This window comes from Patiria miniata, unplaced genomic scaffold, assembly GCF_015706575.1.
Source record: "Patiria miniata isolate m_02_andy unplaced genomic scaffold, ASM1570657v1 HiC_scaffold_18, whole genome shotgun sequence".
NCBI classification, from domain to species: Eukaryota; Metazoa; Echinodermata; class Asteroidea; order Valvatida; family Asterinidae; genus Patiria; species Patiria miniata.
In genome coordinates this window covers 12,854,521-12,871,166 of record NW_024037056.1, presented here as the reverse complement: position 1 = coordinate 12,871,166, position 16,646 = coordinate 12,854,521, and the positions used below count along the sequence as shown (strand labels likewise).

General features: G+C 39.7%; 1 protein-coding gene across 2 annotated transcripts in view; it reads right to left on the bottom strand.

Annotated features, from left to right (window-relative positions):
- Positions 1-346: 346 nt before the first annotated feature.
- LOC119724664 (potassium voltage-gated channel subfamily KQT member 3-like) overlaps positions 347-16,646 on the bottom strand; it is a 59,152-nt gene continuing 42,852 nt past the window's right edge. Inside the window, exons 1-2 of one of the 2 annotated variants that reach the window (XM_038195820.1) lie at positions 11,400-12,467; positions 347-1,491 (exon numbers count right to left, since the gene is read on the bottom strand). In XM_038195820.1, coding sequence (XP_038051748.1) covers positions 938-1,366 — 429 coding nt within the window. In that variant the 5' untranslated portion in view covers positions 1,367-1,491; positions 11,400-12,467 and the 3' untranslated portion in view covers positions 347-937. Of the gene's footprint in view, positions 1,492-11,399; positions 12,468-16,646 lie in introns of those variants that run through there. The other variant, XM_038195818.1, reaches the window with a different exon arrangement.

Sequence of the window (16,646 nt, the reverse complement as noted above, 5' to 3'; positions counted from 1 at the left end):
ATAGGGTGGTTGGTACCAGCAAAGTTACGTCTATTCCTATTAAGGACAACACAGACTTGAAAAACCACTGCTATCTTTATTTGCCCATTGACTGTTTGAACAATTTTACCAGTGGTAATGTACAAGTGCCTGCATCCAAAGACATTTTCTTTTTCTTTCTTTTTCAATATTCGGGTTTGCCTTTCACCGTTTTTTGTATGAACACTGTACACTCAGTGTTGTCCGAGGGCAAGTGAGAAAACATTCGCAAGCTACTCGGGTGGGACTCGAACCCACGACCTCATGCTTACATCTCAACACTGGACCACCGAGCTTGCCGGGGTCGGTTGGCTGGTTCGAATCTGTTATAGCAACGGGGATCGCAATTACAATTCATTGTTTTTGTTTTCACTATCACACAGCGCTTCATTCATTCCATTTCTGCATGCACATCTGCAGTTTTTCCCGCAATGGCATTTATCGAACCAAAGGCGGAAAGGTGCAAAGTTGAAGTATTTGTTGTGATCTGGTGCACCAGAAATGTGCATTTATCAACAAGTATGAAAATGTGTCGCTGTAGTCAGAGACGAAAGCCTGTCATTAACAATCATCATAACAGAACTTCAAAATGGAGAATGGAGTAATCAAACTGCATAGGCCTAATCAATCTTTTTTGTGTGGAAATACTGCTGATTATGCATTCAAAGGGAAATGTTATTTTTCACGGGCTGCTCTTCAAAACTGGTTTTTGTTCTAACTCCATTCGCTATTTTTTGGGCTGTTTTAACAATGTGCATCCTGGGTTATATTCACTACCTGCAAAAAAGGGCATGATTCATAACAAATTTCACACTTATTGGTTAAAATTTACAGTATAAACAGTTAATGGTATAAATTTAAAGAAAGGGGCTGTATAAGTTCAAATAGAAGAGAAAAGAGAGAGAGAAAAAAATTCTACTTACACAAAAATGTGATAGATGATGGCAAGCCATCCCGCAGGTCTTTCCAAGAAGTTGTAGATCCTTGTCTGGACTTTGCGGAACTTGGCGTCCCGTTTGGATTGTCTGTACGCAAGCGGTTTGCCTAGTAGACTCATGCGTTGCTGCTGAAGCCGTTCGTGGCTGCTGCGTCCGTTCATCTTGGCAAACTCCCGCTTGACCTTCTTGCGCAGCTCGCTGTGCTCGTCGTCTTCGTCCTCTTCCATCAGGAACCCCACGCGCTGCCGGGTCGGCCGGACCACCAGCGGCATGTCCGCCGTCTCCAGGCTCGGCGTGACGTTGCCCGCCTTCTCCTCCGTGCCGCTGTCGGTGGCGCCCGATGCCCCGCTGGCGCCCGACGGGTTCAGAGGTTGCATCTCGGCCTCTTCGGTCGCATCGCTGGCCGACATAGCGATCGCCCGCCGTCACGGACCGGCGAACAACCAACCAAACCAAAAAAAAAAAAAAAGCGACAGTGATCCGAGCGACTTCTCAGTGGTGCTTCAGTCTGTACTTCAGACTCGTGGCTGAGGACCTGTATGCAAAAATAGAACGAGCGGAGAAAAAAAAAAAAGGAAAACATAAGACAAATCGGGAAAACATTGGAGAACTGTATAAAGACGGGCTTCCGAAAGAAGCGTGTTTGTACAATTACCCAAGCCCGCAAGATTGATGGCTCGGAGTTAATCGCTCGGTGACAGTCTTGGAACGGCGAAATGTACTCAGGCCTTACCCGCTGTGAGAGTCGTTTCCGAAGACATAATGCAAGCACGATTTAACCCCCCCCCCCTCCTTTCGACACACAAAGACACACATATAAGGTTTCTTGATAGGGGCCTGGTTACCTACATTGTCGTTCTTCCTTAGTGATAGAGCGATGAAAACCACACCGCGCTAAGAAGGGAGGCATGTCTGCAGACTAATGGGGCGTCTGCCGTTTGACTGTGCTTGGCCTGTTCAATGTGCCTCACCATGTACATTACTGCTGAACATTAGTACTATTGCATTATTTATATTCCATATTCCACTATACTATTTCCTATAAAAACTTAAGGCTTATGCTAATGACTGACGTAGGTTAGCACATTGTACCCGGGGGTTTTTGCTGTTTAGAAAAGACCTTTGATTAAAGGAAACATGCAGTCCAAAATTTTCATAACGTATTTTATTTTATATATACATTCATTTATGTGTATTAAGTGTGAAATAAAAGCAGAACTGGTTCTGGTGTACGTTTAGTGTGGTAATTTGCCGTCCAAAATTGAACCCCCCCTTTTTGATTTTCGCGGCAACTCCAAATGAGGGCGCTGTTCATGACATAAACAAAGGCAGAGAAATCCAGGGCCCGTAAATGACGTCTGGGTACGAGACGGATTAGCGAAGCTACTGTGCTGTGTGTATGTGCAGCCGCCGCGTACCCGTACGTGGCATTATATGCACACGTACGAATGTGTCTACATGGGATATGTACAGTACACGTGGACGTGCCACGGTGCCACCGTTGTCGAATGAACACGACGACCGTCATGACCGTAAAAGTTCCGAAGACCGTCCTCTTCTTTCCTTAGCGAATCCGATGAAAATGGTACAGATTCGTCCGATTCGAATCTGAGTTCTAATGATTCAGACACTGACTCGATGTTTTTTTAGGGGCATGCCCAAGTTGCTGTACAGACCAGCATCAAAGCACGACGGCTCAAAGTGCAGCGCAGAGGGCAGCGAACTCACTGGGCCCGGACCACTTTGCTCTGGTATTTACCTTCACTTTGGCTCTCCAAATGCTCCGATATTTCGGATTTACTGGAAATGAAGGCTTACTCCATCCTTGGTAGTTTTGCTACACCCAGCAGCCACACACCTTGTCGGCATGGCCGAAAATCGGGTGTTATTTCTCCTCGATTCCGAACGAAACACCAGAAAAACTTTCAGTGCCGCAATGTATATGTACATGTATTATGATGCACGCCGCAATGCCGGTGCCCCCGCAGCGCGGCAAGTCTCTGCCTCCGCTTGCGTCATACCCCTCGCGAAGTTTTATGTTAATGAAGCTTCCCTTTGTGGGGCGGAGTAGTTTGACCAAACATGTTCACAAATTATTTTCCCCCATTTATCTTAGAAAATAAACACCGCCATACACAAAATATTGTTAAGAACATCATCCTTTATTGATTTAAGCAAAAAAAATGCAATCAAAATTTTATTTCATGTTCCCTTTAAATTAAAGCGATCAATAGCCTACTCAAACACATGTATGCATAATTCAAATATGGCCATTTTTCACATGAGAGGGCCCTGTAGAAGCGGGCATTCATCAGTTTGAATTTAAAAAGAAGGGCATAAATTTAGCCAAGGTTCGAATCCAAGAGCTAAATTAGAAAACAGCCAAAGCCAATGATGAAACCACGAATTGGAAAACGTGTTTTAAAGTTCGGTTCGGGGATAGCATTTTGTGCATTCCAGAACCACAAGGTGGGAGTCTGTGAGACATTGTATGTTTGTACATGACAAGCGGCCATCGTACCGTACTGTATTCGTACCGTAACATAAATTCTGCATCGCAAGTCATTATATTTTTCGCAAAGTTTTACTTTTATTTTTGGGACTCAAGTCTTATTAGCCTTTGCTAGAGTCAAGACTTCAATATTTTTCGCAAAGTTTTGCTTTTATTTTTGGGACTCAAGTCTTACTAGCCTTCGCTCGAGTCAAGACTTCTGATGAGGAACTCAAGTCGAGTCGAGTCATTTGCTCACAGTGACTCAAGTCAAGTCTAGGGATATTCTCTTTTGAGTCGAGTCAAAGAGAGTAAAAAAACTGTGACTCAAGTCGGACTCGAGATGAGTTTTTGACTCGAGTCATTATGATGAGGAACTCAGTCGAGTCGAGTCATTTGCTCACAGTGACTCAAGTCGAGTCTAGTGATATACTCTTTTGAGTCGAGTCGAGTCACCAAAAATTGCGACTCGAGTCGGACTCGAGATGAGTTATTGACTCGAGTCATTACGATGAGGAACTCAAGTCGAGTTGAGTCATTTGCTCACAGTGACTCAAGTCAAGTCTAGTGATATACTCTTTTGAGTCGAGTCGAGTCACCAAAAATTGTGACTCGAGTCGGACTCGAGATGAGTTATTGACTCGAGTCATTACAACTCTGCCTTGCACACTTACACTGCACTGGATTGTAGATTTTGGATTTTTAACCCAGCTACATGTACGGCCTCTCAACCCTGTTACCGACTAGGGTTAGATTTTACCCATGTGGAGCACCGGACCCACGTATTCGCTCGTACCCCCCACCCTGCAAACAGGACGCTGGGATACTCTGATGAGCTTCACAGAATCTTGTGAAGGAAGTGGCCTACATTGTATGACCTATGTACAAAGCATCTGGCTGCAGCTGTTCAAGACCGCAGTTAGACAATGTGCGCAAATGCTATCCGAAAACATCCCATAGAAATGCGCACATTCCATACCGGATGTGATTTCTGTTTCATTGCGGACTATGTGGACAAAATTTTGAGCGTCACATAATGCAATCGGAGCGCCGGACCCGTGTACAGCGTCGGACCCATGTAAAATCCATGTTGGATTATTGCTAGTTTGATCGTGCTTTGACAGGGTGTCCCCAAATCTCTGTGTTGACATGGACATTTTAGATATTATGAAAAGGCTCTTAATGCTTTTCTAGCATTCCCCTGTCTTCCAACCCCTCAAAAGCCAGATGTCACTTTTTACACGAGTTAACGTGTTCTTATCGATAGCGCAAGCCGCGCTTGTTCATTAATTAACCACACTAATCCATATCACTTAACTTCCTCTACAATCGCGAGGCCCTCGTCGTCTCCAAAATCAATAGGGGGTCAGTGATAACATAATTATTCCTGCCCACAACACGATGTTGACGTTAAGACTAAATTATCGCAGGATCTATACGCCGGGGATTGGCAGTATCAAAGTGTATACAAATGTTTTATTTGTTTTTCACTTATTACTCAGTTTCTGAAATGCAACCAAAAAAAAACACTACGCTCTTCAGGTTTTTTGTCTTTCAAATCATTTAAGGAATTGTCTGTGGTCTTGGTTGTTTTTCTCCCGATGATATTTACGCTTTATTTTTTATGTTAACGAAAACAGCTGATTTGTTTTCTATTTTGGGTTTCTAAGTTGCTTTTGCAACATCCGAATTTGAAATTTGTGAGGTGATTATTCCATAACTAAACATTGGCCGCTTTTCCGTATAATGCCTCATCCCAAAATGAATAACGTTTGCAATGGTAGAAAGTAGCAATTAAAACAAAAGAAGATGGATTTCAAAAATGAAAAAACAGGCTTACATATGTAAATGTTGCTATATTTCGTCACTGACACTCAGTTGCGCATGAGTGCGCGGCACACGCGCGTATTTTACAGAACCGGGTTATTTTCGTTGTCACGAAGTGACGCCCTGCACAGTGCGGCACTTCTAGCGAGCACTCCGTACATTTTCGTTTTCATGAACTGACACGGATCTTAATTTCACAAGTTAAAACAGATTTTCATTAAATTTTTGTGTACTAGGCCACAAGTATACGGATGGATTAACTTCATGTCAAACCTTTCAAACCGTTTTTCTCCGTGCTGTATTGCCGCAAAAATTGGGTGTCAGTTCGTAAAAACGAAAATCGTTCTTTTTCGCGTAACTGTCCGAAATGCGCACACTACCTGGTGTCAGTTCGTAAAACCGAAATTGTTGATTATGCGGTTTTCACGAACTGACATCCACTTGCGCGTGAGAGTCAGTTCGTGGTGTCCGTGACGATTTGTTATATCATCTATACATGGACTTTTTAAGAGAAATAGGCAATTTCTGTAACATTTTTCGTAATCTGATCAATTCTTGTCTCCCTGTTTTTTTTCCAACTGTTCTTAAATCAACTGTTTTTAATCAACTGTTAGGCCAAAAAAAAAATAAGTCGGTCTCTGGTCAGTGCGCGTGTCGATTTTAATCATGCGCGTCGATCTTTTTTTTTTTCTTCAAAATGTTCCGCGGTAGCTCCAACAGCGCCCTCTATTTCCGCACCTCCTCAAATTTTTTTTACCAAAGAGCACCAAGGAATGGGAAATTGCACCAAGGCAAATGATCGAAAGCACCAAGGCAAATTATGGAGGACACCAATGTACATGAGGATACCAAAAAAGCAAAATAGTACCCACCTTGTCTGTACAATCCAAGCTTGAAGAAAAGAAAAAAAAAAAGCCGCGTGGCCGCGTCAATTCCGGAACTTTGGTCTGACCAGAGACCAAATATTTTTTTTTTTGGCCTTATAAGTCTTTTTTTTTTTAAGATTTTGTTTTTTTGTTTTTTTGTTATGAACCTCAATTCTTGTTGTTACATGCATGATTATTTTTTTAACTCTCGTTATGGTCTTGTAATTATTTGAATTGTTATGCATGCAATTTTTACTACTGTCTATTTTTGAATGTTTTTGTAAACCTGCCCACAATTCAGCCTTCGGGCTGCGACGGGAGAGTAAAATAAACCATATAATAAATAAATTTAGTAAATTTGAAAACATACCAAAAGGTCATTGTTTAACTTCCCCAGGCATTCAAGGAAATCGCAGCAGGATGACGTGGTTGTATTTGAGCCTTCATTATTTACACTGTAGGTTGCAAAAAACAGGTATGTCTACGTTCTAAAGCTTTCAACAAGGCAACCATATAGGCTGTCAAAGTGGCTGTTTACATAATTGAAAAAAAAAAACTGACTCATTTGCTGGAAGTACAGACATTACCTTGCATACCGAGTAAGCTTGTGATATTAAGGCTCACGAGCGTACACCAAAATTCCATGGTATCGCCATGGAAACGATCAGCACAATTAGACGCTCACAACAACACAATCCATGGTAACAGACGAAACCGCCAAGGCCACGTCGCCCATCAATGAAGTGGACTTAATTTGCATCGTAAACGACCTCTCGTTGTCGTTTCTATTTTCGTCCATGCATGCCGGTAAGTAACATTTACCATTGAAGGCTTGTTTTTGTGTTTTTTTCCTTCGTATTATACTACATTTTGTACAGGGACGTGAAATGTCAAGACCAACGCAAGTTTCTAGCTTGCACTTAAGAACCCAGGTCCAGTTGGAAAGAGAGTTAATAAATTGTGGCGATGAAATTACGAGAAGGAAACTAAAACACAAGTTTAATTTGTTCATTCAGTTCAGAAAACAATTATGCTGTTTTTAAGGTCATCAGCTTCATACTTGTATGCGAATCCATCAGGGTGATAGCAAACAACACAATGGACCTTATTCAACAGGAAGCCATCTTGGTCATGTTCCCTGAATGTATTTTATAAATTGTGAACTGTTGAATGGAGTGGTGCCAGACTATTTCTAGCTTCACTTTCAAATTTTATTTAAATGGTTTTTTGGGGTTTTTTTTAAGTGACGTCGCAAAAAAGGCAGCCACTACATACACCACCATCTTTTGCTGAAAAAAAAAATTGGTTAAAAGTGGTCAGAAATTGCCTCAGATCACACCACAGAGCATCTAGAAACCCAAAAAAAATTCCCTCTCCGTCATTTTTTTAATAATCTTTCTTGGAGAACAAATTTTTTTGGCCCCCCCCAAAAAAATAGTGCTCTGGATCCGCCTTTGAGCTGAAACTTCAACAGGTTAAGATTTTGAGATATTATTGGAAAAAACACAATAGCATGCAGGAGCTTAGCTTGGAATTTCTCATGTCCGAGCGCCAAAGTTTCCTAGACAGGATTTGATTATCTTATTAGTAGTGCTCCGGCCGTTTTTGCCCTTTCTTCAAATTACTTGGCAGTCGCTTAATTCCCAGGAAGAAATTTCTGGCTATGTCACAGCCTGTCAATGTCTCGTATCTGCAATCTGGGGTCTCCTAATTGAACCATATTGGCTTAGCTCCAAAAATAATACACTAGAGATACTTCAAGCCTGTTAAGCGTTCAGGGGGGATCAAGGACTTTGGAGTAATAAAAACAGTAACAACAGAACAAAAAAGGAATTAGGCTATAATGGTTTTTATTTGTGGAGATCCAAAATAAATATCATACAAAGGGAGCAGAAGAGTAAAGTAGCAATACCATTTTTAGTGTGGACGTAGTCTCGGTGAAGTGCAGTGCAATATGTGTGAAGTGCGCAATGAATTAGGCCAAAAAAAATAATAGTTCTGCTTCTGGTTTCCCTACCTACCCTATTCTGACAGCCCCTACCCTAATTTTTTTATTGGAAAAATGAGGAAAAAACACCCAAAACCATCAATTTCTACCTTTTACCCTTTACCCTTGACTTCACGCAGACGCCTCCATATGATCGTACACACAAAAAGTTGACCCCCAAAAAAAAAAATTCCTACCTACCTACCCAATTTTCGAATGCCATGTAATCGGAAGCAGAACTATTTTTTTTTGGCCTTACCGGGCAGTAGTAGTATGTATTTTTGAGGAGCTACATAATAGCCAAGTTTCACCAAAGAATGTATGATTACAATATTAGTAGAACCACTACCTGACAATAACGATAATCAATCTATCACATTTTTTTTTTTCAAGCGAGGCAATTTGAGTACGAGTCGAGTGATATGCTGTATTATTATACTGCAAAGGGTGCAGGTAACAAGATACATGCACATGTACATGTATACACTGCTATGCTGCTATGCTATTAAGCTTGCAAAAGAAATAAACCAAGTAGGTCCTATGCTTTTCAACAATAATTTTGTCAGTTACTTTTTGGATAGCTGCAAATGATATACTCTTCCTTTAAAAATAAAACAGCACGCACTATATGATGTAGTTTTTATACAAGCTGTTACCGTACCTGCACTCAAAATGCATTAGGTTGTAGGTAATTACAGTGCACTCATTCTCTGAAAGGACAGAGTAGTCCATGTGTGGAACAAATTTAGTGTGTCCTGAATTAAGGCTAATGGCCCTAACTAGGCTAATGACTTCGTGCAGAGTTGCACACATGTTACATCTTAATGTTGTTAACTGGTATTGAGTACAGTAAACAGGTAACATGTAGTTCAGGGAAATGTTCTACAGCGAGTCCCAATATACCCGCAACTTTTTTTGCGAGGTTCTAGCGGCGGCGCAGAAACACGTACCGACATTATTTTTATACCATTATAAAGCTTGGAATCTGAACTTTATCCCTGGCGAGTATTGGTTTGATATTTAGAACAGTTTTAAAATTATTTGTGTGCAAATAAAGGCATGTCGAAAACCAACTCAACCGATTTCAAGGAAAATCAATGATGCGGTACATCAGATGCAAACTCGAGTCAAACTTTTAGTGCACTTTTTGAATAGGTACATACATGCACGTGAATTTCAAAGTTAAACTTGAAACAAAGAGCAATATTGTGAATTCATTTAAGGTGTATCTACGTGGATCGAACAGAATAGGAAACACAGAAAGTAAAAGGCAACGAGATCGTCACATCATCATTAAACATGATGAACCATTTCCACATTAGAAACAATGCCCATGATTTTTTTTTTTTGACATGCCTTTATTTGAACACGAATCATTTCAAAACCCTTTTGAAAATCAAACCAATACTTACCAGGGATAAAGTTAAGATTCTAAGCTTTAAAATGATATAAAAGTATTGGCGATACGTGTTTCCGCGGCAACACTAGAGCCTCGCAAAAAAAAATGTTGCGGGTATTTTGGGACGCGCTGTATTCACTTTGGTGTGGAAATGACTGCTGCCACACAAGATGAAAAACTTAGGTAACTCTGAGTGGTTCTTTAGTTCGGGCTTTGGTGTTGACTCGGAAACATCTTCACTTCAAGCAGTTGCTTATTTCTTGTCGTTTACCACCATTTGATAATTTACTGATTATCTTTCTGTTTTAGATTGACACATGCTTGAAGAGTTAAGTTTTCCACAGCTGATAGGGCATATAAAGCCATTGTTTATCTTTACTTTCTTGGCATACATGTAAAACTCGATATCTAAGGCTTCTGGCCCAATTTTAAGACTCCGCTTGCCACAAGCAAAGAAAGTACATGTACAGCAATTATGTTATTCTATGGTTTGTAAAGAATTTTCAGCTTTTCGTGAAATTTGTGTATGTCTCAGAAAGTAGTAGAAGGTCCATATCTTCAAAATATCAAGGATCAATTCAAGGTGTTGCTTCCCAGTTAGCAGAAAAAAATCGTATTTGAGCTGCCAACGCTTCTAAGTGCTTTAACATTTTGTACTATGCCTCACTATTCTAAGCAAATTCTGGCACCGAAGTAGTCATGGTCTTTACTGCGCATAGAGTCTCAGTCAAATGGACTGATTTTTTTTTAGCAGAAACTTAGGTTCTTTTAGAGGCACACGAAATTGCACCCAAGACCAATTTTCACAGAGTACCAGTCAAAAAATAGTACAGCTTACATGACATTTTGGTTGGTAACTTGCTTTCTACTAAGATAAAAAGAAAATAGTTCTTCTTCCAGTTTCTCTACCAACCCTATTCTAGCAGCCTCTACCTTGTTTTTATGGGAAATATGAGGGAAATAACCCAAAACAATCAATTTCTAACTTTTACCCTCGACTACACGCAGACGTCTCCATATGATTGTACACACACCAAAAAAAATTGGCAAAAAAATATTTCCCTACCTACATACCCTATTTTTGAATGGCATGTAATCGGAATCAGAAATATAAATATTTTTTGGGGGGGGGCCTATGCAACTAATTCTTGTGCTTTTGCAAATTCTACGCTGAGGAGTTCAATGAAATTGGAGCCAAGTCCAACCTGGCTGGCTGAGAGAGAGGCTAAATGCCTACAACATCCAAAATAGCAGGCACAATCATAGGCTGAATCCACCTGCTGAAGCTAGCCGACAATAGCGAACCAAATCCTTGCCTTCGGGGTGCGCAGTCCCCCCCCCCCCAAAAAAAAATCTTCAATGCCTCATGTCTGCTGTGTGTACTGTTCCTTATGTTAACGGAGTAATGCAGCATTAGTCAGAATCCAAAATTTTATCCATACCATTAGGATACTGAAAATAAATTAAACCAAGCATTTATAGTGACATTTCAAATATTCATCTGTTCCTTTCTGTGACAACATGTAATACCACAATTTTTTTTCCACTTTTGAAATCTGGTCTAGAAAATGATGTTTATAAGGGCTTTTTACAAGTTTCTCAAAGATCTAGAAATATTTTTCAGTAGTACAAAAGTACAACATTGTCCTTCCTTGACAAGCAACACAAGACAATATACGTAGCATTATGGTCAGAAAAATATAAAACAGGACACAAAAATATGATAATAATCGATACATAAGAAACGGACTGACATACAATGTGGAAAGTCCTCATTTATAATTGAAGGTTTCTTTCGCTAGAAAAAAAAATGACAGTAATCAAATAGTCCTTAGCATACTGAAACATCTAGATATGACAGGAATGACTGTACCTGAATTGACAAGATGAATTTCCATAACGGCAATACCGTGGCCTTGTCCGTTGGTCATGATATTCACACTGCAACAAGCCTCGACACACGGCAACAAAGTCAACCTTTGCACAACCCACCGGCAGATAAAAGAGTCAACATGTCAACTACTCGGCACACAATCGTCGGTAAATATCTCAGCAGCGAGAGAAAAGGAATGATAAAAAAATCCCTTGCTGTGTGCAGAAATCAACCGGACAAATTCCCGAAGAAGAAGAAGAAGAAAAAAAATCCCATTTGGCAATTCACAGGCCGAGTTTATGTACACAGATTAAGATCGCTGTAGGTCCGGCACATTTGGTCGAGTTCTCTCTCCAGAGCACGGAACGTCAAATTGCGCCCGCGATAAAAATCGGCAATACAAACGGCAATTATACTCCCAAACACTGCAGTTTGAATCAGGCTCCTCTCTCTCTCTCTCTCTCTCTGCGTACTTAACCCAACAACAGAACCTACGTATCAACAAAAGCTCCGACGTCCGTTTCCCCCATTCGCTCTTTTCATTCAGAGGCCTCCAATCTCATTGTCAACTCCACTCCAAAGGACAATCAATTGTTACGACCGCTAAATTAACAGTTCGGCGTGCGGCAGCTCCAGTTGCCGACCATATGCTTTAAATGTTTTCCCTTCAATTGGCGTTAGAGAGCGTCGTTATATATGCTCCGATCCGCGGTTTAAAGTGGGCTGCTGCTTTCGGCTGACACAGATGTGTGTGTGCGGCGCGCGACGCCGTGAAGGAATTAGTGCATTATAGCTCCCACGTACATACCTGTGTGTTAACGTGTAGCAGACCTGAATGATTTTTTTCTTTTCTTTGTGATACTGCCAGGGTTTGGTACATGAGGGGGTGTCACTGTATGTACGTGTACATCACTGTTCTCTCATTTGGCTTCCAGCCAGCATTAAGGAGCTTATGCCAGACGTACATTGTAACAAGGGAGACTTAATTGCTCCAATAATGCAGCTGCAGCAGCGGACTCCGAACCAAGCCAATAAAATTGGGAATAAGTCTCTCACTTTCACTTCAATACTCCTCCGCCAATATATTTCTCTACTTTTTCTTCTAATTTTTTTTCTCCTTTTTTTTTCTGGAGGGCACATATATACACAATAATTCCTCATGCATTGGTCGGGGAGATGGCAAAGACGGGAAACTTTGCTTCAGTCAGTTGAAAGGTAATGAATTCTGACGGAGGACTTCTACCAGCAAAATTAATCTTAAAGCTGCTTTTCTTCGTGCGCAGAAAATAAAGCTCATTTGGTGTTTAATTTCAAACTTATTACTTGGGTTTAGATACTTCCCCAGTGCATTCTGAGGCATCTTTTAGATATTTAAGCATTCTGAGAGATTCATTTTCCCTGAAATTTGAGGCCTGTTGACGTCCACGAGCACCTGTAAATAAAGCTACTCTCTGCAATTTCAAACTCATTTTCTCAGATCAAGTTTCAAATCAAAGGCTCGTGAAGATTTTAAAGTTTTTGTCAGATAACAGAAAAACTTGGATGTTGTTGCAAACGAGACACTTACACACACGGCAGAGAAGGGGAAAAATATTAATTTCTTTAGTATCCCTTTCCAGAGTACTTAATTAAAAAAACAAAAAAACAAAAAAAAAGGAAAAAGAACACAAGAATAAGAAATTAAGCATAACACATGTTGTAATAACTCTCTTGTTTTTTTAAGCTCAATGGCTATATTTTCTGCAAACAGATTTTGAGTGGCAGTTTTCACAAATGAATTGCACAACATTTTTGGGTGTAAGGCTTTTAAAGTACGAGGCAGTACTTGAAGATTTAAGGGTGTTAAGTTAATTGTTTCTTTTTTTAAAGGGAATCTGAAAATTGTGCACTTTTTTTTTTTAAGTCAAGAGAAATGTTCGGGCCAATTCACTGGGTTTAGTTAAAATTCCGAAAATTCTGGGCCAAATTTTTAAGAGTCACGATTTGATTCAAGGAATATTTCTCAAAAAATGTAAATAATAAATAGATTCTGCCCTCACTATATTGTCATACTATTACAATTTGTCACAGTTTTAACAAAACAATGCACGCCAAAAAAAAATCAAATTCCTTCCTCTATGTTAAATTTTCAGAAAATCATTTGCTATATACTAAAGGGATCTTCATCTCATAAGGAAGAGCTCCGTTTTGGCTTTCAAATGATATAGAAACTCCACAACTGATTTTTTTTCACAATATGAAGCGTTTTCCGTTTCGCATAATCCATTATTATCTCTACTGCCTACAGTATGACTGTAAATGTTTCGGCTATTGTACAGGAGATTCAAGAACTACTGAACTATGAAAAGTCTCAACACTAGATGGCGCTAGACGCTCACTCTGGGGGAGATGTCAGATGATGGGTTCAGCAACAGATGGGGTAGAGAAAAGTGAAAACAAGTGTAACAAATAAAAAGTACTTATTCAATTGTTTGGCATTTCAATTTTTAGCTTATGAGATATGTGAGGAACATGAAACGTTAAATGAGAAATATGAGACCCATTATATAGCACCTTATAAGGGTTTACAAGGTGCTGCGGCACATATTGCAGCCACTGCCAGAAACACCGGGGCAAACCCCTTCTCTTAGCGATAAGTGTTACTGGGTTCTTTAACGTGCATTACACAACACACAGCTTTACGTCCCATCCGAAGGACGAAGCAATAATGGTAAAGTGCCTTGCTCAAGAGCACAAGCACCATGTTCCCACGGTCAGGATTCGAACCCATGCACCACGGCGCACGAATCGATCACTGTATATATGACTTGAAGCTTTGCATGGCGGATGAGATAAAATAGGAAAACTTAGGGTAACACCATGTGGAAAGAAATCTCTTCTTTGAAGAAGTGTGGTTCTGAAAAGAACCAGTTGGTTGAGTTCTGACTTGAACACCGTAACCATTGGACCACAACACCCCTATCAATAAATGTCAGTTGTAACTGACATTTATGTGAGTTATAACTGACATTTATTCAGGTTATTTTCCAACATGTGCAGGTAGGATTGTTTAACTGATTACATTTGCATACAATGCCATCAAGTCAGATTGGCCTTCATGACGGTTTTGTTGAAGCTGAGATTTTCAAAATCCCAAAAGTAAATGCCTTATCTCAACTGAGTGGAGATATAATTACTTAGAGTGGACTGCCACAACACAGGGATTCAAGCATTTTGCTAACCAGAAACCAAATTAAAATATGCATGTATTATTGTTTTCTGAACGTTCCCAGCCAAGTTTTACTTACCGTGAAAATGTTTACTGTTTTAGCGCTCCCATGAAACATAACCCCAGATTTTAATTAAGACAACTGTGTTGTTTATGTTCATTTACCTCTAAAGCTATTCAATCTTATTTAATTCAAATATATTCAGAAATATATGAACTTTCAAAATAATGCCTCCAAATTCACACACTAACTTCAACACACCTTTTTTAGTGTTATAGTTTTTCATGTACAATTTGCAATTTACTGGTAGTAATTAATCCATGTAGATAATACGTGCCTTCCCAATGCCAAAGCTGGGATTCTAATGCGGAAGTCCTTGAGATACCTGGAGCACTCTTGCGAGATTAACAATATGCGATAATTAGGCCTACCGGTAAACAAAAGGCTACTGGTACGTGTGTCCTTGCTTCGTTACAAACAAATCTGACTCGGCCCAGTTCTAATGAATTCTAATTAGAAAAAAAAACCACAATAACTCATACGGCAGACAATTCCTGTACAGTGTGCGTACATCTCGTTGCTGTTTTCACGAAGGGGAAAATTTTTATGTTAAAAAAAAAGAAATATCTCCGTAACATTTTAATTTCTTGTTTTTTGGGTCGGAAGCAAGTTAATCAAACCCAACAACTAAGCGAAGTTAATTTCTCCAAATCTATTGAAATCAATCAAATCACAATAATCACTGGAAGGGCAAAAACCCATATTTTTGTAGGTATTCACTGAGGGACACATTTGAACTCCCTTTGAATAACGTTGATCACTGATTGGGCAAAGTCTCCCAAACTGTATTTTTTAAAGGTATTCACAAATAGAATTGAATTTTGTGTGTAAACCTCCATATGGCTGGCCGACACAGCAAATGTGTTACGTTTTTCAAGAAAGGTCACATATCTGTGTATATAATGATTTATCTGTGAATAAAATAATACATCTAGCAATCATCCATATGTTATGAAACTTTGAGAGCTATACTTTCACAGGGTTAATCCAGGTAAACAAAATTTAAAGGGCTTTTGCAAACATCTGGCCACATTCAAAAGGGAAAATCACGGTTACGAATTCCATTCTGAGGTTGTCTGTTTTTTTGGTATTTTAAAGGGAATATACATCATTTGCTTTTGCTGTAATTTTCAGAAATGGATGGAATTGGGGGGTTGGAAATATATAGCAAATATAGTTACACTGACTTTTTTGAGGTTTTGGGTTCGAAAATGCTATAAAAACCAAGAAAAACAATCATTTTCCTGTAGTCTGGTTCCCTGACTCTATTTAAGAAGAAACAGAGCAGTTTACATATATTGGGGAATTGTAAGGTCAGGGAACCAGTCTAGCTGGCTTGTACCCGTTCATAGGTGTGTAATCGATTGCAAACAAGTGCGATGGTCAACTGGGGCCAGTATTTGAAAAAAAGCCAGTTTTTTCCAACGCTGGTCAGCCGATCAGCGTTGGAAATTGATACAAAAATACCACTTTTCTTGAAAATGACAGTATACCAGGTGCCATGATTTTACAGGATGCTTTACACTGTCATTCACTAACAGTCCAGCAAGGTATTTCAAAATGATTTGGTAGTTTTATTTTTTGATGTTTGCAAATGTTGTATTTTCCCTTTAACACCATCATTCAGTATTATTCATAAGATGTAAATTTCAGTGAGTTTTGTCCTTCATCAATGTATTTTCATAAACCCTGTGTATACTCAGTGTTGTTCCCGAGTGATTGTGAGAAAAAAACTACTCAGATGGGACTCGGACCCACAACCTCCTAATTACTAGCACAGACGTCTTACCACTTGACCACCGAGCTTGCCGGGGTCGGCTGGCCGGTTCGAATCTGATATAGCAGCGGGTACCACAACCAAACTATTCATGAGATGAAATTTGGTATTATTGGATATCGAAGAATATTGTCACTATATGGTATTATTAAAATATAGTCCCAAGCCTAATCTTTTGTAATGACTCGGTTGGTTAAACCG